The sequence below is a fragment of the Pseudorca crassidens genome, chromosome 16 (assembly GCF_039906515.1).
Source record: "Pseudorca crassidens isolate mPseCra1 chromosome 16, mPseCra1.hap1, whole genome shotgun sequence".
NCBI lineage: Eukaryota > Metazoa > Chordata > Mammalia > Artiodactyla > Delphinidae > Pseudorca > Pseudorca crassidens.
In genome coordinates this window covers 9498075-9519496 of record NC_090311.1, presented here as the reverse complement: position 1 = coordinate 9519496, position 21422 = coordinate 9498075, and the positions used below count along the sequence as shown (strand labels likewise).

Genomic DNA, 21422 nt, shown 5'->3' with positions numbered 1-21422 from the left:
AGACTTTTAAAGGTCTGGATTTTTTTCACTCAACAGTGTGTCCATAAAATCCATGCAGGGATGGTAAGGGGCTTACAAGGGCGCCTTTTGCAAATTGGTGGTGGAGCTGGGTGGACCTGGGGCTCCTAGCTCATCAGACACATCCTTTTACTTTGAGGTCTTCGAGTTAAGGGCAAGTCATGAACGGACCTGTAATTCTAGTCCTTAGTTGATTTGTTAATCCCTAAATGGGTCCCTTTCAGACACTGCAAGGGTGGATTCCAGCAACCTCACCAGAAGGAGGTCATTGAAAGCAGTCAGTGAATCCAATTTCCACACCATCCCAACTATTAGATTTCCCTGACCTCTGCAGCAGAGTCTCCTCCCTCCTATGCCCTGTCCAAATCTGACCCAGCTTTTATGGAGCTGGCCAAAGACTCCTCCAGGAAGCCTTCCTGGATCTCACCTGTGCACTGGGCAGATTCCTTCTCTGAGCTTCTTGGAGAGAGAACGAGAGCATGTGCCGGCTGTGTGGCTGAGTACCGCCCCGACAAACCCAGCACCACCTTCCCATATATAAAAGGAGGGGAGCCTCCGAGGAGAGCGGCCCAGCCATGCCCTGCACTCCGAGCATCGCAGCCCACAGGTGTCTGAAGGAAATGAACTGTGATGCTGTTTGCCAGGGCGGGCACACAGCCATGTGTCTCTTGTGATTAATGGATGGCATTTGCAGATATAACCACGGAGTCATCATGAACCTGGGCACCCCTGGTGTGACAACTCTGATCTCTTTACCAGAACATTCATTTTGAAGTAGTCCATGAGTCATGGACATGAGGGTGGTTCAGTTGTTCTCTGTCAGAATCTCTCCACCAAGCCCTGTGCAGGGAGGTTGATATATTTCTTTTGTGTTCGTTGCCATTTTCATTTCTTCTGTGTCTCTGACCAGCGGTGCTCCTATCCGCCTTAGCTTGGCTCCCTGGAAGCTGAATCTCCCTCTCTGCAAGGTCCCAGTTCCTTCCTACTTCTGCACTTCCCTCCTGTGTGGCTTCTTGGCCTTTCACCCAAACTGGGTGGCCCCAAGACGTCTTCTTCAGTGGTAAGAGTGGAGACTTTGGAGGAACACAAGGAATATAAGTGTCTGGATGCAGGAGGCTCTTGCAGAGGGCAGGTAGCATCATCGTTACACAGAGTTTCTAGACGCAGTTCTGCCTTTGGGCAAAGGTCAGGACCATCTTCATTTTCATAGTCAAGATGACATTGACTGGGTCTCGACAAATGACCCAGAGGACTTGGCCTGACAAATAATCGTGGTAACAACAGACAGGACCCTGTGAGCATAGGAAAATTGGCATAGAATAGCCTGGTCTGTGCATGTATGTGTGTGTGTGGTGTGTGTGTGTGTGTGCGTGCCCACACATGCACTGGGCTGGAACTGCATTCCTAGAAGGTGAAGTATGGTTGAGCAGAGGGATGGGATGGTAGGACTGAGCCTGGTGAGTTGGCAGGGACCAGCTCATTCATCCAATTAATTCACTTAACATTATTGCAAGCTGACTTGCCTGAGAACCAGGCACTGCAAAGGGTGCTGTGAATACAAGAGTAGACAGAACAGGCCAAAATCTCCATCTTCACAGAGTTTACAATCTAGGAAGCAGAGACAAACAGCACATTCAGTAAATGAGGTGTGTGTTAGCAGGTAGCGGCCCTGAGTCTGAGTCCCACTACTGCCATTTACTGGCTGCAGAGGTTAACAATACCCCCTCGTTGGGTCTGATGTAGGTTCGTTCTGACTCAAAGAAAAGGCCCAGCACAGCACTTGGCAGGACGTCCTGAATGGCAGTGACATTCGCTAGGTGATGGTGGTGGCAGCGACATTCAGAATTATTGTTTCCTTACCACACTTTGGTGTCAGGAGCCAAGAGGACCGTTTCCTGCTTCTTGGGTTTCAGAAGGCGTCCAGGTCTTCCACACCGAGTTACCTTTTGAAAAAAGCCTTGTTCCCTTCCCCCAAGTGTGTAATTTTTTTCAAACTTCACTTTAAAATATAAACTATTCTTTCAGATATTTTCCATAGAAACTAAGTAATTTTTAACTCTAATTTTTTTATTGTGGTAAAATATGCACAACATAAAAATGACCATTTTAACCATTTTTGTGTACAGCTCAGGGGCATTAAGTACATTCACGCTGTTGTGCAACAGTCGCCATCATCCATGTCCAGAACTTGTTCATCTTCCTAAACTGAAACTCCACGCAAACTAAACAATGAGTCCCCTTTCCCCTCTGCCCATCCCCGCCGCCCCTGGCAACCACCATTCTACCTCCACCTCCGTGAATTTGATTCTTCTAGGAACTTACGTAAGTGGAATCATACAGTATTTGTCCTTTTGTGTCTGGCTTAATTCACTTAGCACAATGTCTTCAGGGTTCATCTGTGCTGTAGCACATGTCAGAATTCTAGAGTATGCATTTAAAAGGCAAAAATTTGAAGTGCTGGGCTAATGGGTCTCTGAGTCTGAAAGGGTAAATGACTCTGACCGATGACAGGCTGGAGGAGGCAAGAAGGTCGTGGCTGATGGCAGCTCTAAAATGACAACCTGTGCCAGTCTGACAGAGACTTGTTCCTGGCACTGCCTTTCAGGAGGTCAGAAGGGAGGATTTGTCCCCAGGGTCTTGCAAGCAGAACCCAGAGCCGACCTGGGTGTATCTTTCAGTATCAAGGACCTATGAACTGTCCTCCCTAAGGGGGTCATGCCCCAAGGGTTTCCCATGAACTTTAGGAGGCAGACACCATGACCGGAAGCTTGTCCCATAATAGTCAGTGCTAAACCCAAAGTCTTTGCAGAGACAGAGCTCAGCGCCCGGGGAAGCCATGCCAGCCTTTGTTTCCACCAAACAGGCATGCAAAGAGGTCCCGACGCAGCAGCCAGCTTCCCTCACTTTATGTTACATCAGGTGAGCGTGCTCATCCTTGGCCCAGAGAATCCAGATGCCACGACCCAGCAGCGGAGTTGAGCTGGGTTAGATGGAAACACGTGGGCTGTTCTCTGGAGGCCCGGGCAGCGTCCCAGCTCTGCAGCCATCCACCCGCCCGGCTCCAGGGGCAGGGTTACGCCCATTGGTTCAAGGCGCTGGACCACACTGCTCAGATGCTTTGGGATTTTACAAAATCAGCGGCTGAGGCCACCGTTTACTTCCTTTGAGGTGGCCCATGGCTCCGGCGAGTTAGAGGGTGGCAGTGATAACGCCAGCAAGAACACGGCCATGCACTTGACCGGCTCAAGTTCAGGTCACTTTCCTTGGGGCGAGGGGACAACGGTGGCAATCATGAAGCCCGGAGTACCACTAGGACCAGCAGCTGTGCCCGGCATATCAGAAGCCCTGTCACCTTTACTTCTCCCGACCACCCAGGGAAGCACGTGTGGCTGTTGTGCCCCCGGACAGAAAAGGAAGCTTGGGGAGGCTGGGTCACACGGCTGACGGCCGGCTGGCCCAGGACTGGAACCTGATCTGTCTGACTCCAGGGCCCAAGCTCAGGGACCCCAAGCATGGTTGGGCGATGCATGAGCTGACTTGTGACCTGTCCAAATCAGCCATCATCAGTGCCACTTCCTGTGGTCCAAAGGGGTCATAAAGTCCAATCACCTGTCTCAGCAAAGCTCATTCAGAAACTTCTCGGGGAGAATGTCTGTCTGGAGAGGTCCTGGCTGACGGTCATCTGGCTGAGTGCCTCTCATAGGGAGACTCGGGGGCCTTGGGTCCCTCCTACTCTCCCAGCATCCTTCCCACAAAGCTGTGGAGTTGGCACCTGAGGGCTTCTGAGCTGGAGGGGGAATCTGTCCTCTAGATGGTCCTTTCCCTCCTGGGCTGAAATTGTATTAACCTGCAGCTCCGGCAAGTTCTCTCTCCTCAGGGGCCACTCCGGGCTGTGGGAGCCCTTGCCGAGGGTCCGGGCTCGTTCCCCAGAGCATGCAGCTGGGCTGGGGGTTCTGCGTCAGCTCAGCCCCTTCTTTCTTCCTTGACGCCTGCGCCCGCCATGATGCCACCTAGCCGATTCTTCCGCTAAATGGTGAGAGAGAGGCAGGGAAGGAGGAGGCATTCATGTCTGGGAAAGGAGTCAAGCGAGCGTTATTTGTCCAGCTGAGAGATCCGTGTTTCTCAGGGCACTGGCACGGCCCACACTAGCCCAGCTCCACCTGCCCTGGGTAATGGAGGGCTGGATCCAGGATCAATAGCCCAGCCCTCCTTTATTTACGCCTGGTCCGTCCACCCCCAGAGACAGCTCCCCAGTGGATTCTAATAAATAATCATTGAATTTGAATTCGCTCATTTGTCTTCGCGCCCCTCTCCCCTCTCACAACGCCTCAGAATCCTTAAACTTCTTTCCTGGGACCACTGCCACGAGGAAGAGTTGGAGAGTCTCAGGAATTCCCAGATCTTGTGAAAACAAATGGCCCCCAGGCAGGTTGGTGGGCACCCCCCGCAGAGGCAGGACACGGGGCCAATGGAGTGTTCAGTCTGGCTGGGACAGGGTGTGATTTGGACATCACTCTTGATTCATGGAAAAATATTCTAAAAGTGCCTTTGGCCAATCTCATACAGGATCTGACTTGAGGGAATGACTTTGTGTTTCCAAAGTCATTGGAAAAATTATCCCCTGTCGTCCCCATTTGTCAAAAGTGACCATTTTATGCAGCAAGTTGTTTCAAAACAAGACTGGATGTGTGCCTGTGTGTACATGTCTTCTCAAGGGGAATGTGATTTCAACCCAGCCCTGACCTCAGCCACGTGTGGAAATTAACCAGAGTTTAGTATTAACACTGTCCAGAACTGATCCTGGAACCAGCTGCTAAAACGAGTTACCCACTCATCCGACCTTTCTTTCTTCTTGATTCTACCAGAAAGTGCTTTGGAAGTGCCTACACTGGCCACTTACTCAAAGGGCAGCATGTGTAGAGGGGGAATCAGAAACCCTGGGTTCAAGTCCTGGCTGAGCCGTTGTTTTTCCATCTGTAAAATGGAGCCGATGATACTTGTCCTGTCTGCCCCTTGAGAAGTTTGTGAGACTCAAGTGAGAAAACGTATCCTGAAATCCTCTGTACCGTTATGCGTTCCCATCATCATTTAATGAGCATTTGTCGGGCACCTACTATGCGGTAGATGCAAGGGGAAGATAACCCTTTGTCTCATTACAATCTCGGGGGGCAGCCCCCCTCTGCTTCCACACTCCCCACCCATCCAGAGAGAACCAGGCTCCATCTACCCCTGGCTGGTGAAACTGCTGGTCTCTGACATGACTTTCACGAGCCCCAGCCAGTTCCAGAAAGGAGGGTTCTGAAGGCCTTTTATTCCTCTTTGCACCTTGCTAAGCTTCCCCAAGAAGTGTTGCTTTCTGGACCGGGATGTGGGACAGAACTGGATGCCGCTCTTCCTTTGCCTGCGTCTGCACGGCATCACCAAAGGTAAGCCCCAGCCCGTGGGAGCGCATCCAGGGGAGGCTGTTGGGGACCTGCCACACCCCTCAGCCACTCCTGAGGAAGCCCCACCAGACGTTTCCAAAGGAATCAGCTGAGGGCTTCCCTGGTGGCGCAGTGGTTGGGAGTCCGCCTGCTGATGCGGGGGACGCGGGTTCGTGCCCCGGTCTGGGAGGATCCCGCGTGCCGTGGAGCGGCTGGGCCCGTGGGCCATGGCTGCTGGGCCTGTGCGTCCGGAGCCTGTGCTCCGCAGCGGGAGAGGCCACGGCAGTGAGAGGCCCGCATACCGCAAAAAAAACAAAAAAACAAAAAAAACAAAAAACTAAAGGAATCAGCTGAGATCTGGCTTTGTCATTTCCAAGGTGTGTGACTTTAGGAAAGTCAGTTGGCTGCCCGGTCTCAGTTTCCTTGTCTGTAAAATGGGGATAATCAGAGCTCCTGTCAAACATGACGATGAATGGAAGGGGCTTACCGATGATGAAAGTGCACTCAGCGCCCAGGGCTGCGTGTCGCCATCTAACCACACGCCCTGCCTCTTAGAGTGGCGTCGCCTCTGGGCCGCTTGCTTACTCGGCAGTCTGGGAGAAAACTGTGGGTCTGTGCTCCAGGCTTGAGTTTCCTCGTGCTCTGGGCCCAGAACAAGGCAGCTGTGACTTGGAAAGAGAGAGAACTCTTGGGGAGTGTGTTTGGGGCAGCCCAGGTGGCCACCAGTGAGAGCTTTGCCTCTGAAAGGATATTTGAGAACTTTTTCAAAGCCATTTCCAGTTATCCAGATAGAATGAGTAGCTCCAAAACCCACAAATGGTTGATGGAGCCCAGAGAGTTTGTCCAAATTGCTTCTAGGCACTCCAAAGACACTGTTTATCAGATCTCAACCCTCCCTCCTTGGGCAGGATTGTGGCCGGGGGCTGTGGACCCTTTGGGGGAAAGGGCCATGGGACGTCTCACTTGGGTTCCACACATCTAACGATTCCTGGGGCCCGGGAATGCCCGCCAGTCCTCAGCTCCCAACTTCCTCCTTTGTCCCTCCGTAAATGAGGTTTTTGCAGTTCTCTTATGAATAAATCCGTAAGAATGTCCCCTTTGTGCTTCTTCCAGGCAAGGATCTGGAGGAGCTAAGGCACATTAACTTCTTCCCTGAATCCTGGCTCGTCCGGGTTATAGCCAACCATTACCTCGCGGTGAGTCGCCAGCTCAGCGCAGAAACAGTTATCGAAATTTATTGCCTTTGCTTTTTCCGGAGATGTGTTTTGCATTTGGAACCTCTGGGCCTCTGAGGTGGGGAAGTATCTGGATCCTTCCCCAGGGGAAGTGGGAAGAGCCAAGCCTGGAGGGGAGGAGAGAGGAGGCCCCGCCTTGGAGCCCAGGTGTTTAGAACATCTGTCCTGTTGACCCGGAGAGTTGGGGACAATTGGCCACACAGCCCTGCAAACAGAGTCCCCTCACAGATACAAATGTCAGGTGCTTATTATTGAAACTTTTCAAAATTCAGAGAAACTGAAAGAAAGAGGACACATACTTTCAGACCCATCACTCCCCAAACAACCATCGCAAACATCTTATTGCATTTTATTGCCTTCAGGTCTTTTTTAAAAAAAATACACTCAATGAAATGTGTTTCTTATCACCATTTTTACTGGCTGCAAACTCTTCCACCAAGAGGATATGCTACAAACAGTGCTACTTGGCCTTTCCTTTATTGTAGAAAAGTCGTGGTGTTTCTAACTGCTATCTATTATAAGTAGGCTGCATGGTGAATGCATTTGCACATAATGGTTTATTTTACTATACTTAGAATTATTCTTATAGGAGAATCTGAAGAGTAGAAAATACTGGCCCCAAAAGGAATGTGCACTTTTGTTCTTGATACATATTAGCAAAATTTGAACCAAACTACTCCTTCCCCAGTGATAAACGAGGTGCCTTTCTTTGAACAAGCTCAGCAACATAGAGCATTTTCCTTTCAGATCACTTGTGTCAATTGTGAAGTGAACAATGGCGTCTCATTTTTGGATATGCATTCCCTTTATTACTAGTAAATATGAATATTTGTCCACGTGGCATTTCCCCCTTTGTGAATTGTCTGTGCAAACGGTTGTGCTTCTTATGTGTTTCCAATCATGCATTTTCAGAGATGAAGTGGGGCAGTGTTTGAATTCTGAAGATTTATGAGTCACTGGTTGAAATTAAATTCAGCTCAACAAATACCTATTGTAATGTGCAAACCACAGGGCTCGGTGCCCCGTACGCAGTAGATAACCGCTCCATGGAACTGTGCTTCTCTGGGACATAACTCAAAATTGTGTTCTAACAGAGCAGAGGGTGGGAGGGGCAACAGAGAGAGAGGGGACAGTCTCGGGGCTGGGGCTGGACACCTCAGGAAGTCCCCCACCTCCCTTTTCATGTCCCTCTGGCCTTGCCCACCTCCTTCCTTTTGCCCCCCGCCACCAATGTCATCCTCCTGAAATTTGCTCCCTCCAGGCCCCCGCCCTCACGTGGAGCCTGCCCTATGGGGCCGTACTTGCTCTTGACTTAACAGCCATGAATATTCTCTGCCTTGTAATCGGGCTCCTGATGTACACATTTTATTTCTCAAGTAAGAAAAAAATGCTGGGGCATTTTTCTTGTTCTCATCTTTGCATCTTCTGAGAGCATCGAGCATGGTACCTGGCTAGTAGGTTTTCAGTAAATACTGTGGACTGGATTCATGGGTGAGCATAGGCTCCAGAGACAGAACTCTTTCGAGCACGATGGGGGTTGTAGGGATCAATGTAGTGAAGGTGATGTTGGGGGGTCGGGCTGCTGGTAAGTGGTGTGTGTTTTCCTTTCAGCTGGAGAATGGGGGCGACATGGCCCACGCGAAAGATCTTACCACCCAGGGGGTGAGATTCGGGCTGCTCTTTAACCAGGTACTGACCACTGGGCCCGAGCCAGGGGAAGAAACATCCCTTCCCGTGCTTGGTGAGAGACCTTTGTACAATGGCCGTGCTCACTTCCGCCGTCTGGTAGGAAGGCCGGGGCAGAAGAGGGAATCATAGGGGTCTCTCCTGCACACTTGCCACCCCCTTAGAAGGAAAATGCACAGACGGGGCCCTGCGACAGGCCATTCAGTCACTTGATGGGCACATCTACGATTCCCATGAGGGTACCCAAATGTCTCAGCTTTCCAGGGTTGGAGGTGTTTCCTGGGGATGCAGGACCTTTCTGTTCTAAAACCAGGAAAGGCCTGGGCAAACTGGGAGAGTTGGTCATCCTCTTCCCCACAAACATGGTGAGCTGCCAACTGCCCAAGAAGAGATTCCACTCTGAGCCCATGGTTAAGGTTGCAGGGGCGACTGTTCTGAGCAGCTCTTTAGATGGAGCCCAGAATCAAAGCGGCAATGAGTTAGGGAGCTCGGCTGCAAAACCTCTGGGCGCTCAGTCACCAGGGGAGCCTGAGCGGCTGGTGGCTGCCCTCTGTCTTGGGCTCCCTCGATAGGTACAATTCTCCAAGCAATGGCTGCGATCCTCCAACATCACTAAAGCCACCCCAGTAGTGATCTCAAAAGAATTCATGTTTTACGGGTTTGGGGCCCTGAGTCTATCATCAGAGACTCCCCTCTGGGTCAGGCCTGGATGGGCTGTGCTTGCAGGGACCTGCCCAAGTGGACAGATTGCAGACCACAGCGGCCGGGACACCCTGCGATACCGTGGGCATGGCGGGTCTCTTAGGCCCATCAGATTGGAGCAAAATGCTTTGTTCCAAAGGTCTGCAGACCACAGGTCATCTAAGAATATGCCTAACTCATTCTTCTCCCCACTAAGGGGGGCATGCAGAGCAAATAGTATTGCCACTGAGTGCCAACCTATCAGGATTTGTAAAGTCGCTACAGTTTGTCTCTTCTTTTGTTTCCCAGGCTAACATTGCTGTTGTGTTTTAAGTCACAACTTAGTCACTTTAGTAGTTGTAGCTAGAATCGGTCTTGCTATGTTCTCTTGCCTGTGACTACTGAAGGTTTTTACCCCGTCACCTTGTTGCTTGTCTTTCCCCACTTAGGAGTATACTGCACATTCAAAAGTGATTGCCATGTATGGATTCTTCTTTGAGATAAAGGGAATCAAACATGATGCTACTTCATATAGTTTTCATATGCAGGTAAGAAGGACAGAGAGCACAGGAGAGCTATGTCTCTGAAACAGCCTTTGAGATTCAGAAGCAATTCATATGGAATTAATAATAATTGATTAAACATGAGTCACGCATTCATTTGTAAAACGTGTTGTAAGCCTGGTGCCAATCCTCCTCATGGTCGTGATGTCATTTGACTTTTGCAGCAACGTTGTGAGGCTGCTGCTCTTAACCCACTCAATAGACGAGGATCTCAAAGCGGAGTGTCTTCGTGTTTGTATGGCCTCTGCTGTAAGGCCAAGGTCAAATGATAGTCCTCTGGAGCCACGTGTGGGGCTCAATTCATTTTCAGTTTGTACATGCTGGGGGATGCTTTACAGATGGCCGTTCTTCTGTGGAGGTAACGCACATGCCCGTAAAGGCAGAGGGAATGGTGTTCTCTAGGGGGGCAAAGCGGAGGCTGTGAACAGGACGCTGGAAGAGTCAGGAGGGTGGATGCCTTCACCTCCATGCTCCTGCTGGACTTTCAGGAGAGGCAGGAGAGCTGGGTTTCAGAGTAGAGTCTGAATTCAAACCACCTGGTGAGCCGTTTGATCTTGGTGATCCCAGGAGCCTCCCTGTGTCCACTTTCTGACCTTTAAGTTGGAAAAGGTAATAAGACCTACCTTCCTAGGTTGCTGTGAGTATTAAATGTGTTAACTTGTGCAAAGGGCTTGGAACAGGGCCCTGATGATGATGGTGACAGCCATGATGGTGGACCCCTACCTTCCACTTGGGGTTTCATTATAAGTCTCCAAAACTTTAAGCTCCTTGAGAAACCATGTCTTTAATATCACCATATCTTTTTATTACCACCGCCAATCACAGAACAGGAACGTAGGGGTGGTATGTTTGTATTATGGGTGGATAAATGAATGAATGCATGAATGAGAAACCTGGGGTTTCGTCCAGCTTGGCCACTACCTCTTTATGTGTCCTTGAGCGAGTCACATCTCTTCTTTAGGCCAGTCCTTGGCCTTCAGTGACTCATGCATTTCCCTACGTAATGGATTTTACTGGATGGAAGAGATGAATTATGTAACAACAGGAGTCGAAGTGCTCATATGAATGCTATGTTGGTTTTTTACACTTTGGCAAAGCGATGTGAAGACCTTCCCGTTCAATATAGATTGACTTCATGGTGCTTTCCTGAGTTGGCCAAACCCCAGTCCGTTGGCCAGTGGTTTGCTCATGGTGAGGGTTCAAATGCCAACTGATTCAGCAGCAGCTGCATGTAGGAAATGGGGCCATGAGGAAACCCTCCCGCCCTGTACACATCAGACAGGAGGGCCGATGTGACAGGGACCACGTTTCGCTAACTCCGGGTCACCCTGGTTTCAGTTCCACCTAAGGTGGGTCACCCTCCTTGCAGAGAATAAGGCACACCAACTTGGAATTTGCCTCCTCCGTCTATGAACACAGCCCCATCAGCCTGAGAGCAGAGCGCTTGGTGACGTACGAGATCAGAGCCCAGACCCTGGTGGACGGCAAGTGGCAAGAGTTCACGACGAACCAGATCAAGCAAAAGTTTGGGTTGGTCAAGTCATCCTGCAAAAGTCACGTGAGTGCTTATCTTTTCTTTTCTCTTTGATTGCTCTTTTGCTCGTTCTCTCCTCCACACAGTTTTGGGGATCACTGACTTTATAGCTCCAGCGATCTACGGGGGGAAATTTGCTCAGTTTCTTAAGGATTTTCACAGCCCCAAATAATGCTAAAGAAAAACGTTGTAGGATGAAATCTGGGCATACTGAAAACGATAAGCCAAACCAGACTGCCTGATTTGGGTCACACCCGAATCATTTTATAAACATCGAAGGGGACTTTTAGGGAGAGGTGGAATGTCTGGTGGAGCGTATTTGCTGCCAACACCACCTTTCTTGCCGGGACATCACCTTCCACCAAAATCCATGGCCCAGCCCACCCGCCCCTGGCTCGTGCAAGGAGAACTGAGGTCATCTGCCTCAGTGGGCCACCGCAGCATCCCGGTAGATTCAGTACCTGGCTTGGCTCCTGACGGCTGCAATCCAGAAATTGCTAGAGAGCCTGTCTGCAGTGCTGGGAGGAGCTCTTTGGTCTGTGAATTTAAGCCCTCGCGGCCCTGCAGGAAATGGGACTTGACCTTAAACCAGTGAGTAATTCTCAGTCCTGTCTGCACATCAGAATCACCTGGCCCTTTGCAAACTTCCCAGGCCCGAGAGCCACCCAGATAAGACCAGATATTCCGTGGTGGGACCCAGGCATCAGTATTTTTTAAAGCTCCTCTAGTTATTCTCTATGGTGTTAGAAATCAGAATAGCAATTTCCTTGTGGAGGTCGGAGTGGGGGAGGCTGGGATACTGACCAGGAGGGGATGGGAAGGAGATTTCAGAGGTACCTGAAATGTTCTTTATCATGATCAGGGTGGTGGTCACACAGGAGTGCTTACTTGTGAAAATCCATCAAGCTGTATCCTTAGGATTGGGGCACTTTATTGTATTTAAGTTATATTTAATTTTTTTAAGGTTTATTTTAAAAACCTTCCCTACATGATTCTTAATGTACATCCAGAGTTGAGAAGCAGCATCTTATACAATTGCCAGGCCTTCCTCTTTCCCCTTCTAGAGGATGATTGCGTTTATCCTGAAAGTCCCGTTTGCTTTGTTTTGTTTCATCTTTTAGGCCTTGAAAATCCAAACTGTGGGCATCCCAATCTATGCAAGTTTTTCATTCATCTTCTCATTATCTTAACGGTTTTCAGAAGAATCTATGGGATTTTTTTTTCTTCCACTGGTCCATGTAAAAGGAAATAAAAAGACATGAAAGGGACTGCTCAAGTATTCAGCTGACTCTCCGAGTTAGTAATGGTCTCAGAACTTTGGCCCACTGTCTTGGTCTGTTGGGCTGCTATAACAAAACACCACAGACTGGGCGCTTATAAACAACAGAAATTTGTTACTCACAGTTCTGGAGGCTGGAAGTCCAAGATCAAGGTGCCAGCAGATTCCACGTGGTGTCTGATGAGAACCTGCTTTCTGGTTCATAGACGGCTTCTTCTCGCTGTGTCCTCACATGGTGGAGGGGGCAGGGAGCTCCCTGGGGCCTCTTTTAATAAGGGCACTAATCCAGTTTACGAAGGCCCTGCCTTTCCCTCATGACCTAATCACCTCCCAAAGGCCCCACCTCCTAATGACATTACCTTTGGGGGTTAGAATTCAACATATGAAGTCTGGGGAGACACATACAGACCATAGCACTCCCATTTGTATCGTTGGAGGATGGAAAGTATCAGAGCCATGAGTCCATTGCCGTCATTGACCCCGAAGCTCCCTGAGTCCAGCCCTAACTTGATGCACTCTCGGAAGCACTCCTATGGGGGCATCAACAGTAACAACATACTCCAACTGGAAGCGCCAAGGTTCCCCTTTTTGTGATACATCTCTGCTTGCCACACAGAACAACACACCTTGCCATTGTCCCTGGCAGTTTTGGCTCAGCCAGAACAAGAGGTAGGAAGGGAAGTAAACAGTTATAAGGTATGGCATGACTTATTTACTGTCCCACCTTTTTAAATGGAACTTTAGGTTTTGGAAAAAGCAAGGCAAGAGAGTCTGTTTTCCCACCGTGTGGATTAGTTTTCTGTTGCAGTGTAGCAGAGTACCAAAAGTTTAGCGGCTTAAACAACACATACTTATTTCACAGTTGTTGTGGGTCAGGAGTCCAAGCAGCCTTGCTGGGTCCCCTGCCCAGGGTCAAGTCTACAATCCAGTGGCAGCTGGCTGTGTTCTCATCTGAAGACACAAGTGGGGAGAACCCACGTCCAAGCTCATGAGGTTGCTGGCAGATTCATTTCCTTGCAGCTGTATGACTGAGGGCCTGACTGCTTACCGGCTGTCGAGAGAAGACCACCCATGTTCTAGAGGCCCCTGTACTTCCCTGCCACATGGTGCTCTCTACAGACATTTCGGAGCATGGCTGTGTGTCCTTCAAGGCCAGCAGGAGAGTCTCTCTCACTGTCGACTGCTAAGACAGAGCCGTGCGTACCGCAAGGTAATCTTGGGAGTGACATAGCATCACCTTGGCCATGTTCTCGGCGCTAGAAGTAAGTCATATGTTCTACCCACACTCAAGGGGAGAGGATTATACAAGGTGTGTGATGATTTAGGGTGTGTCCACCACAGCCTGTTAACCGGTGTCTTTGGGAAAGTGATGGAGCATCAGCTGATGCCGTATAGACAACAAGTGGGTAAATTTAGTCTGATGATCACCGTAGAATCAGACATGGGCTAAGGGAGCCGCCTTCCCAGCAGAGGACTGATGCCCTGGGCAGAGTGAGCTGGCAGAGAGGAAGGCTGGTGGGAAGGTGAGAAGGGGAACCAGTGGAAGAATTGGACAAACGAACTGGGAGTTGGGTCTGTCCTGGCCCCCATCCTGCAAGTTCTGTTCCCTAGCTTGCACCTGGCCAGGCCCAGCCAACAGGAAGTGGCGATGGGAGCTTGGAGAATAAGAGACTGAGGGGAGCCAGGGGACTTCTCACCCTCTCGGCTGCAGAAGGCATTTTCCAGCAGTGGCTGTGTCTCCCCTATGGCTCCAGCTCTGCTCTGCTGTCCCAGCTCCTACCTGGCAGCCTCCTGGCGTGGTTCCAGACCCATCAGGTGGCCCTGCTTCTGCTTCTGTTCTGGTGACGCCTCCTCATCTGTGTACCCCTGCAGCTCCAGGCCGGTGAAGACTTCCTGCCGGTCTCTGGGTGCCTCATTCTCCTGTTTGCCTTCTCAGGTCTTCCTTCATCTGTGTGATCTGTTCTCTATTATATTTATTCTGTTTGAAATCCCTGGAGTATTTTAGGCTTTCCAGACAAGTCCCTGATATAAAGGGTTCTGAGGGGTTGGCAGGTGTGACCCAGTGCATAGGCTGTTGGAAAACAGCCTCGATTATTCCTCCCACCCCTGCAGGGCCGGGTCAGGGCAAGGCAGGTGAGACACTCTCCTTGTGTCAAAATACACCGTCATTCAGATTAATAGTATTTTAGTGGACTATCTTAAAAAAATCAAAATCAGTGCCAAAAATCTGTGACGTAGGTTGATGAATTACCACAGATGAACACCCCCATATTCCAGCGCCCAGATCAAAACCAGAAAGTGCACGATCACCACCCCAGATGCCCCCCCCCTCCTTGTACTTCCTCCCAGTCACTGTTCCTCGAAGGTAAACGCTATCTGACTATCACATTCGTTACAACGGCCATTTAGTTTGAATATTGAATGAAGAGAGTCGTGCAGCCTGTTCTCTTCCATGCCTGCATCCTTTGGTTCAACATCACGTTTAAGAGATTCATCCACGTCTTCGTAGGGAGCAGTAGTTTGTGTGCAAATAAGGATCGTTTCCCCTTTTATAACACGAAATGTTACTTCTGTATAATAACAAGCTTGTTGAAGAAAAATGAGAAAATTCAAAGAAGACAGTAAAATCCAGTGGGACTCCCATCATTCAGAAGTTTGGCAGGTGACCTTCCCGAATTACCTTTAGATGCACTTGGAGTTTTCTTCCCATTCAAAATGGGATTATGCAATGTGTTTTTCCTTAGAAGCTGATTTTTTTCCTCTCTCCAGATAGATGATTTCTTTAACAGAGAAGCACAGCCTTGGGAGAAGAAGGCGGTGATGAATTTGCCTTGCCTCCAAACTTATGGTGCTAAGTCGGAAAAGTCACTTGTCATTTCCTCTCTGTGAACTGTGCTTCCTTGTCTATAAAAAGGGGATAAGGCAGCCCCTCGGCCTCCCTCGGGACTATGATCCCTGCGGCCATGAGTCGTGTAACAGCCCCTCGGTAAGCAGCCCCTGGGCAGATGTCGGGGTGCGGCTCGACTCACTGGCTCTGGAGAAAGAGCAGCCTTGTGGCATTCACCAGGGTCCTGGGGGATAATGGGGAGGATAAGAATGGAAAACTTCTGAAAAGCAAGTCCGTAGATGTCCAAGAGAGAAGAAGCTGTTTGGAAGCGCTGCTGAAACATGAACGACTGTCCACTTTCTATGGGAAACCACTGTCCTGGCTCAGCTATTTGGAATATGCAATGTCAAGCTCCCGGAGTCTGCAGGATTGGGAAAACCTCGCGGAACAGCAATTCCAAAAAGGCCTCCCTAAGGTGACCAGTCACACTGTGAGGGTCCAAAAGGCAGGGATGTAGGAGAAAGGCAACCCCAGAAAGGATGGAGTAAGGGCCTGACGGGCCGGGCTGCGTCCCCTGCCTCAAGGGCCAGAGAATGGAGGCACCTGAGGCAGAAGGACTCGGGGCATCAGGGACAGGAGATGATGTCATTTCTACCTCCTCACTGTAAGAGCGGGGAATCAGGCCCAGGGAGCTGGAGTGACAATTCTGGTTTAAAGATGTTACACTTGACGCCCACCCTCTCACTGAATCCTCCCAACTGCCCCCCCTCCCCGTGATGTAGGTGTATTTTCCACGTCAGTAAGAGTGGCAGCTGAGGGCTTCCCTGCTGGCGCAGTGGTTAAGAATCCGCCGGCCAATGCAGAGGACATGGGTTCAAGCCCTGGTCCAGGAAGATCCCACATGCTGCGGAGCAACTAAACCTGTGAGCCACAACTACTGAGCCCATGTGCCACAACGAATGAAGCCCACGCGCCTGGAGCCCGTGCTCCACAACAAGAGAAGCCACCGCAATGAGAAGCCCGAGCACCACAACGAAGAGTAGCCCCCGCTCGCCGCAACTAGAGAAAGCCTGCGCACAGCAGCAAAGACCCAACGCAGCCAAAAATAATTAATTAATTAATTAATTAAATTTTTTAAAAGAGCAGCAGCTGAGCTTCAGAGAATAAGGAAGTTGTACATCCAGGTTCCTCAGAGTGGCAGAGCCGGGGCCACCACGGGCCTGGCCACAGGGCTCACCTGTTTCCATTTCCCTCCACAGGCCACTGAGAAGAGGGGAAAAGTTTACTTATTTATTTATTTATTTGGCTGCATTGGGTTTTTGTTGCTGTGCGCGAGCTTTCTCTAGTTGTGGCGAGCAGGGGCTACTCCTCATTGCGGTGCGCAGGCTTCTCATTGCGGTGGCTCCTCTCTTTGCGGAGCACAGGCTCTAGGCACGTGGGCTCAGTAGTTGCGGCTCACGGGCTCTAGGCGCGCGGGCTTAGTAGTTGTGGTGCACGGGCTTTGTTGCTCCGCGGCATGTGGGATCTTCCCAGACCAGGGCTCGAACCCGTGTCCCCGGCATTGGCAGGCGGATTCTTAACCGCTGCACCACCAGGGAAGTCCCGAGGGGAAAAGTTTTAAGGTGCTTAATTCAAGTATTTATTGAACACCTACTACATGCCCGACAGAACTGTGTGCGGAGCATCTGGGCATGCTGGGCCGTGCTGGGCAGGGTGCCTTCACATGGGAAATCACATTTGATTCCGCTGGGGGCATTGGGACAGGGCAAGGGTGGTCTCACTGAGGAGGTGGCAGGTAAATGGGCCATGGAGGATGAGCAGTGTCCTTGCAGGTGGAGGGTTGCTGGGAAATGGTACAGGTGAAGCTGAAACAGCTGAGAACAGGCTCATGTCCAGGTCCAGGACTCTTGGACTGAATCTTCACCAGAATCTCCTGGTTGCTGGTGCAAATGGACCCCTGGCCCCCCAGCTGTGAAGGCTGACTTTGCAGCCTAGGAAACACCCAGGAACCTGCACTTTAACTCCCAGGCTTTGGGGAAGTCCTGATGCGGGAGGTCTGGGATCACTCCCAGAAACAACTCAGATCGATCTGAAAATGTTGATTCCATAGCAGGGGTCCCCACCGTACCCCACATACCCGACTGTCTTTCTTCTCCAGTGAAAAAAAAATCCAATAACAACAACAAAGCTGTGAATCTATTTCACCACACTGGATGATTTTATTTTTAAAACCAAATTTCCTGTATTATGAAATATAGAACTTCAAGGAGGCACCCTCCTGTGGGTGGACCATTTACTATAATGCAGAGTCCACCCCTTTCCACTAGGGGGCGAGGTCTGCCTCAAAACTGGGAACCAGAATTTCAGTGGCAGAAATTTGCAACTTAAAAGCTCATCTTGCAGGGTCTTCCTTGCTTAGTGGTTCAAAGTGAACTTTTTTTACATCCCAGATGAGACTGTGGTCATTCAAACATCTACAGTGTTCACATCACAAAATCTCTGAACCTGGGAAGTAGAAGTCTTGAGACAAAAATTCTTAAGATGATCTTACAAGCCCTCCTTACAAGTGAGAACTTCTTAGACTAGAACTTAAAAAGTCCACAGTCACCAGGCCAAAAGCAGTGACCATGAGTGTTGGTCAGCCTAACATATTATGTGCCATGTCCATGACCTTCTCTGTGTTTGCTTCTCCTATCACCCACCATCTGGCTCACCTCCCCAGACCCTCCCCTCCAACAAAGATGGCCCGGCAACTCTTTTAAGTCATGAAGTAGCAAGACAAGGGTTTGAGTCCTAGCTCTGTCCCTTACTAGCTGTGTTGCTTTAGGCAAGTCACCTAACCTCTCTGAACCTCAGAGTCTAATCTGAAGTGGGCCATAAGACCTGTGGTGTTAAATAAGTTGATGTGTGATTGGTAAAGCACCCAACACATAGTAGGAGGTTGATACAATTTATCTCTGTTCCTCCTCATTATTTGTAGTCATTCAGTATTTATTAGGTCAAGATGGATGCTCTGTGATCTTGGGCAAGTCCTTTTTCTCTTCTGGGCCTTCTTCCCCTTATGCAAAATGAAAGGTCGAGCTAGGCACTCTTGGTAGACGTTCCCAGCTGCAATCATTCATTGAGTCCTCTGATTCCAGGAGAGCAGAAGAACAGAAGTGAATGGCTGTGCCTATGACCAGGAAAAGTAGGACCTGGGGAAGAAATGAACTGTCTTATTTTCCTGTGAGCTCATCGGGAAGAGCAAGAAGGGCTTTATCCTCACTCTTCCTTAGAGGGTTTGGAATCCTGGAGGCTAGAGTACCAGATGAGAGAGGACATTTTTGCTCTTGTAAGCCTAAGATGAGAAGGGGATGTGCTGGGGCCTGCCAAGCTGCTGGGGAGAAAGACGGGCTCCCCAGGAACTGGGTGGGGGAAGTCCCAGCCCCATGTGCACACAGGAGGATGGCATAGGATGTGTTGGAGGCTGGCCTACAGGATCTGAGGCCTTGAGAGCTGAGAAGCAGTGAGGACGGAGTATCCTGTGGGAGACAGAGAGGAGAGAACCCTCTGTAGGGAAACCTCTAGGGCAGTGCTATCCAGTAGAACTTTCGGCAGTGATGGAAATGTTCTATATCCACCCTGTCCAATATGGTGGCCACTAGCCCCATGTAACCACAGAGCACTGAAATGTGGCTAGTGTGACTAGGAAATTGAGTTTTTAAGTTTATTTCATCTTAAGGTATTTACATTTAAATCACCATAAATGCAAGTAGAAGGAACAGGGTAGCAAAGGTACCAACCACGGAACAGGACTGGGACCTTCCAATTTCTAGAGACCCTCCAGAGTACTGAGTCTTTTAGTCTCTCCCCAAGGCCCGGAGAAGGAAGCGTCAGTGGCCATGCCTGAGGCTCAGCCTGCAGTCACCAGAAACGTTTGCCTGGACTGCTGGGCGAAGGCTACCTCCTCAGGGGCAGGGAGAAGCATGTTGGGGGAAAGGAAGGTTCTAATGCCAGGGAAGCAGAACTCAGCTCTCTATCAGGAGTCCCAGTGTTACCCCACTCCTACCTGCACTGGCAGTTATTTAAATTTCAATTTATTAAAGTGAAATAAAATCAACAACTTAACTTCTCAGTGGCATTGGCCACATTTGGCTGGTGGCTACCGTATTGGACAGGGTGGAATAGGACGCAAGGCTCCCACAGCTCACTTGGTGACTCTGAGTGAGTTATGTGCCCTTTGCGCTTTCAGCCCTGACATTCATTCTACATATTTCTCATGGGCGGCTGGCTGCTGTGGGCCAGGCGTGGGTTAGGGCTTCAAAGGTGAACAACACAGACAGCCTCTGCCCTCACGGAGCCCACAGTGTGGAGAGAGACAGGTGTTGATGGAATCATTGCACTAAGCAATGCTTCAGCGCCCTGAAGCGAGGAAGCCCAGTTGCTTGAAAGCTTAAAGCAAAGAAGCTGACCTAGAGCCCAGGAGGGCATGCGAGGCCCAGGGAGGGGTCTTTGCACGGAAGTAGCCCTTAAGCTGAGACATGAAGTATGAGTGAGATTTTTTTTTTTTCCGCTGTGCCACGTGGCTTGTGGAATCTTACTTCCTCAACCAGGGATTGTACCTGTGCCCCCTGCAATGGAAGTGCAGAGTCCTAACCACTGGACCACCAGGGAATTCTCATGAGTGGAATTAAAATGGGTTTGGATGGAGAAATCGGAACCCTCATATGCTGTGAAATGGTACAGCCACTTCGGAAAACAGTCTGGCAGCTCCTCAAATGATTAACCATAGAGTTGCCATATGATCCAGCAATTCCACCAAGTATATACCCAAGACGCACGAAGACATGTGTCTCTACAGAAACGTGGGCACAAATGTTCACTATTCATAGTAGCCAAAAGGTGAAAAGAACCCAAATGTCTATCAGCTGACAGATGGTTAAACAAAATGTGGTAGATCCATACGATGGCATATTATTCAGCTGTAAAAGGGAATGAAGTGCAATACATGCCATAAGGTGGATGAACCTCGAAAACATGACGTTAAGTGAAAGAAACCAGTCACAAAAAGCCACATATTATATGATCCCTTTCATGTGAAATGTCCAGAACAGGAAAATATGCAGAGACAGAAAGTAGATTAGTGGTTGCTTAGGGCTGGAGGGAGGAAGAGGCTGGGGAGAGAGGGAGGGTGACAGCTAAAGGGTACAGGGTTTCCGTCTGAGACGATGAAAATGTTCTACATTGACTGATGGTGATGGTTGCAAAACTGTAAATATACTAAAAAACTATTGAACTGGACATTTAAATGGGTGAGTTGTATGATACATGGATTATATCTCAACAAAGCTGTTTTTTTCTTTTTTTTTCATTTATTTACTTTATTTATTTATTTTTGCCTGTGTTGGGTCTTCGTTGCTGCACGTGGGCTTTCTCTAGTTGCGGCAAGCAGGGGCTTCTCTTCGTTGCGGTACGTGGGCTTCTCATCGCGGTGACTTCTCTTGTTGCGGAGCACGGGCTCCAGGCATGCGGGCTTCAGTAGTTGCAGCACTCGGGCTCAGGAGTTGTGGATCACGAGCTCTAGAGCACAGTCTCAGTAGTTGTGGCGCACGGGCTTAGTTGCTCCATGACATGTGGGATCTTCCCGGACCAGGGCTCAAACCCGTGTCCTCTGCGTTGGCAGGTGGATTCTTAACCACTGTGCCACCATGGAAGTCCCAAAGCTGTTTTTTAAAAAAGGAAAAGTTGGAGATCAGGAGAAGATTCGGTCCAGACTAGAATGTGAGCTGGGGAGCCGACTCCTTTAGAAGACGAGGAAGAAGGCCAAGTGGCCAGAGGCAGGGGAGCAGGCAGAAACAGCTGGAGTCGTGGTGGATTGGACATCGGGGGGACTTGCAAACCAAATCTGTGTTTTGAAAAAGTCATTCTGAACGATGCATGGCAAAGGAGTGGGGGGCTGGCAGAGTGGGAATGAGGCTTAACATTTAAGAGGCTTTTGTGGTGATATGAGAGAGGTGAGGGGGCTTGGGCAGGAGTGACAGCCATGGAGATGGTGGCCAAACAGACAGACTGGGAGAGACGGAGCTCAGCTCCTGCTCTGCCCAAAGGGAATGACCATCCCTCAACTGCCCTGCGTGAATGTTGGCTGTGCTGCCAGGTCCCCAGGTGACCACCCAGGGGTATGACTGTGGCCACTC

The 21422-nt window shown here is 49.9% G+C and overlaps 1 protein-coding gene across 6 annotated transcripts in view; it reads left to right on the top strand.

Annotated features, from left to right (window-relative positions):
* BTBD16 (BTB domain containing 16) overlaps positions 1-20592 on the top strand; it is a 42946-nt gene extending 22354 nt beyond the window's left edge. For 2 of the 6 annotated variants that reach the window (XM_067709167.1, XM_067709166.1), the window contains exons 8-13: positions 5353-5444; positions 6555-6637; positions 8288-8365; positions 9493-9591; positions 11026-11164; positions 12262-20592. In XM_067709167.1, coding sequence (XP_067565268.1) covers positions 5353-5444; positions 6555-6637; positions 8288-8365; positions 9493-9591; positions 11026-11164; positions 12262-12392 — 622 coding nt within the window. In that variant the 3' untranslated portion in view covers positions 12393-20592. Of the gene's footprint in view, positions 1-5352; positions 5445-6554; positions 6638-8287; positions 8366-9492; positions 9592-10944; positions 11165-12261 lie in introns of those variants that run through there. The other 4 variants (XM_067709168.1, XM_067709169.1, XM_067709171.1 and 1 more) reach the window with 4 other exon arrangements.
* The last annotated feature ends 830 nt before the right edge of the window (positions 20593-21422 follow it).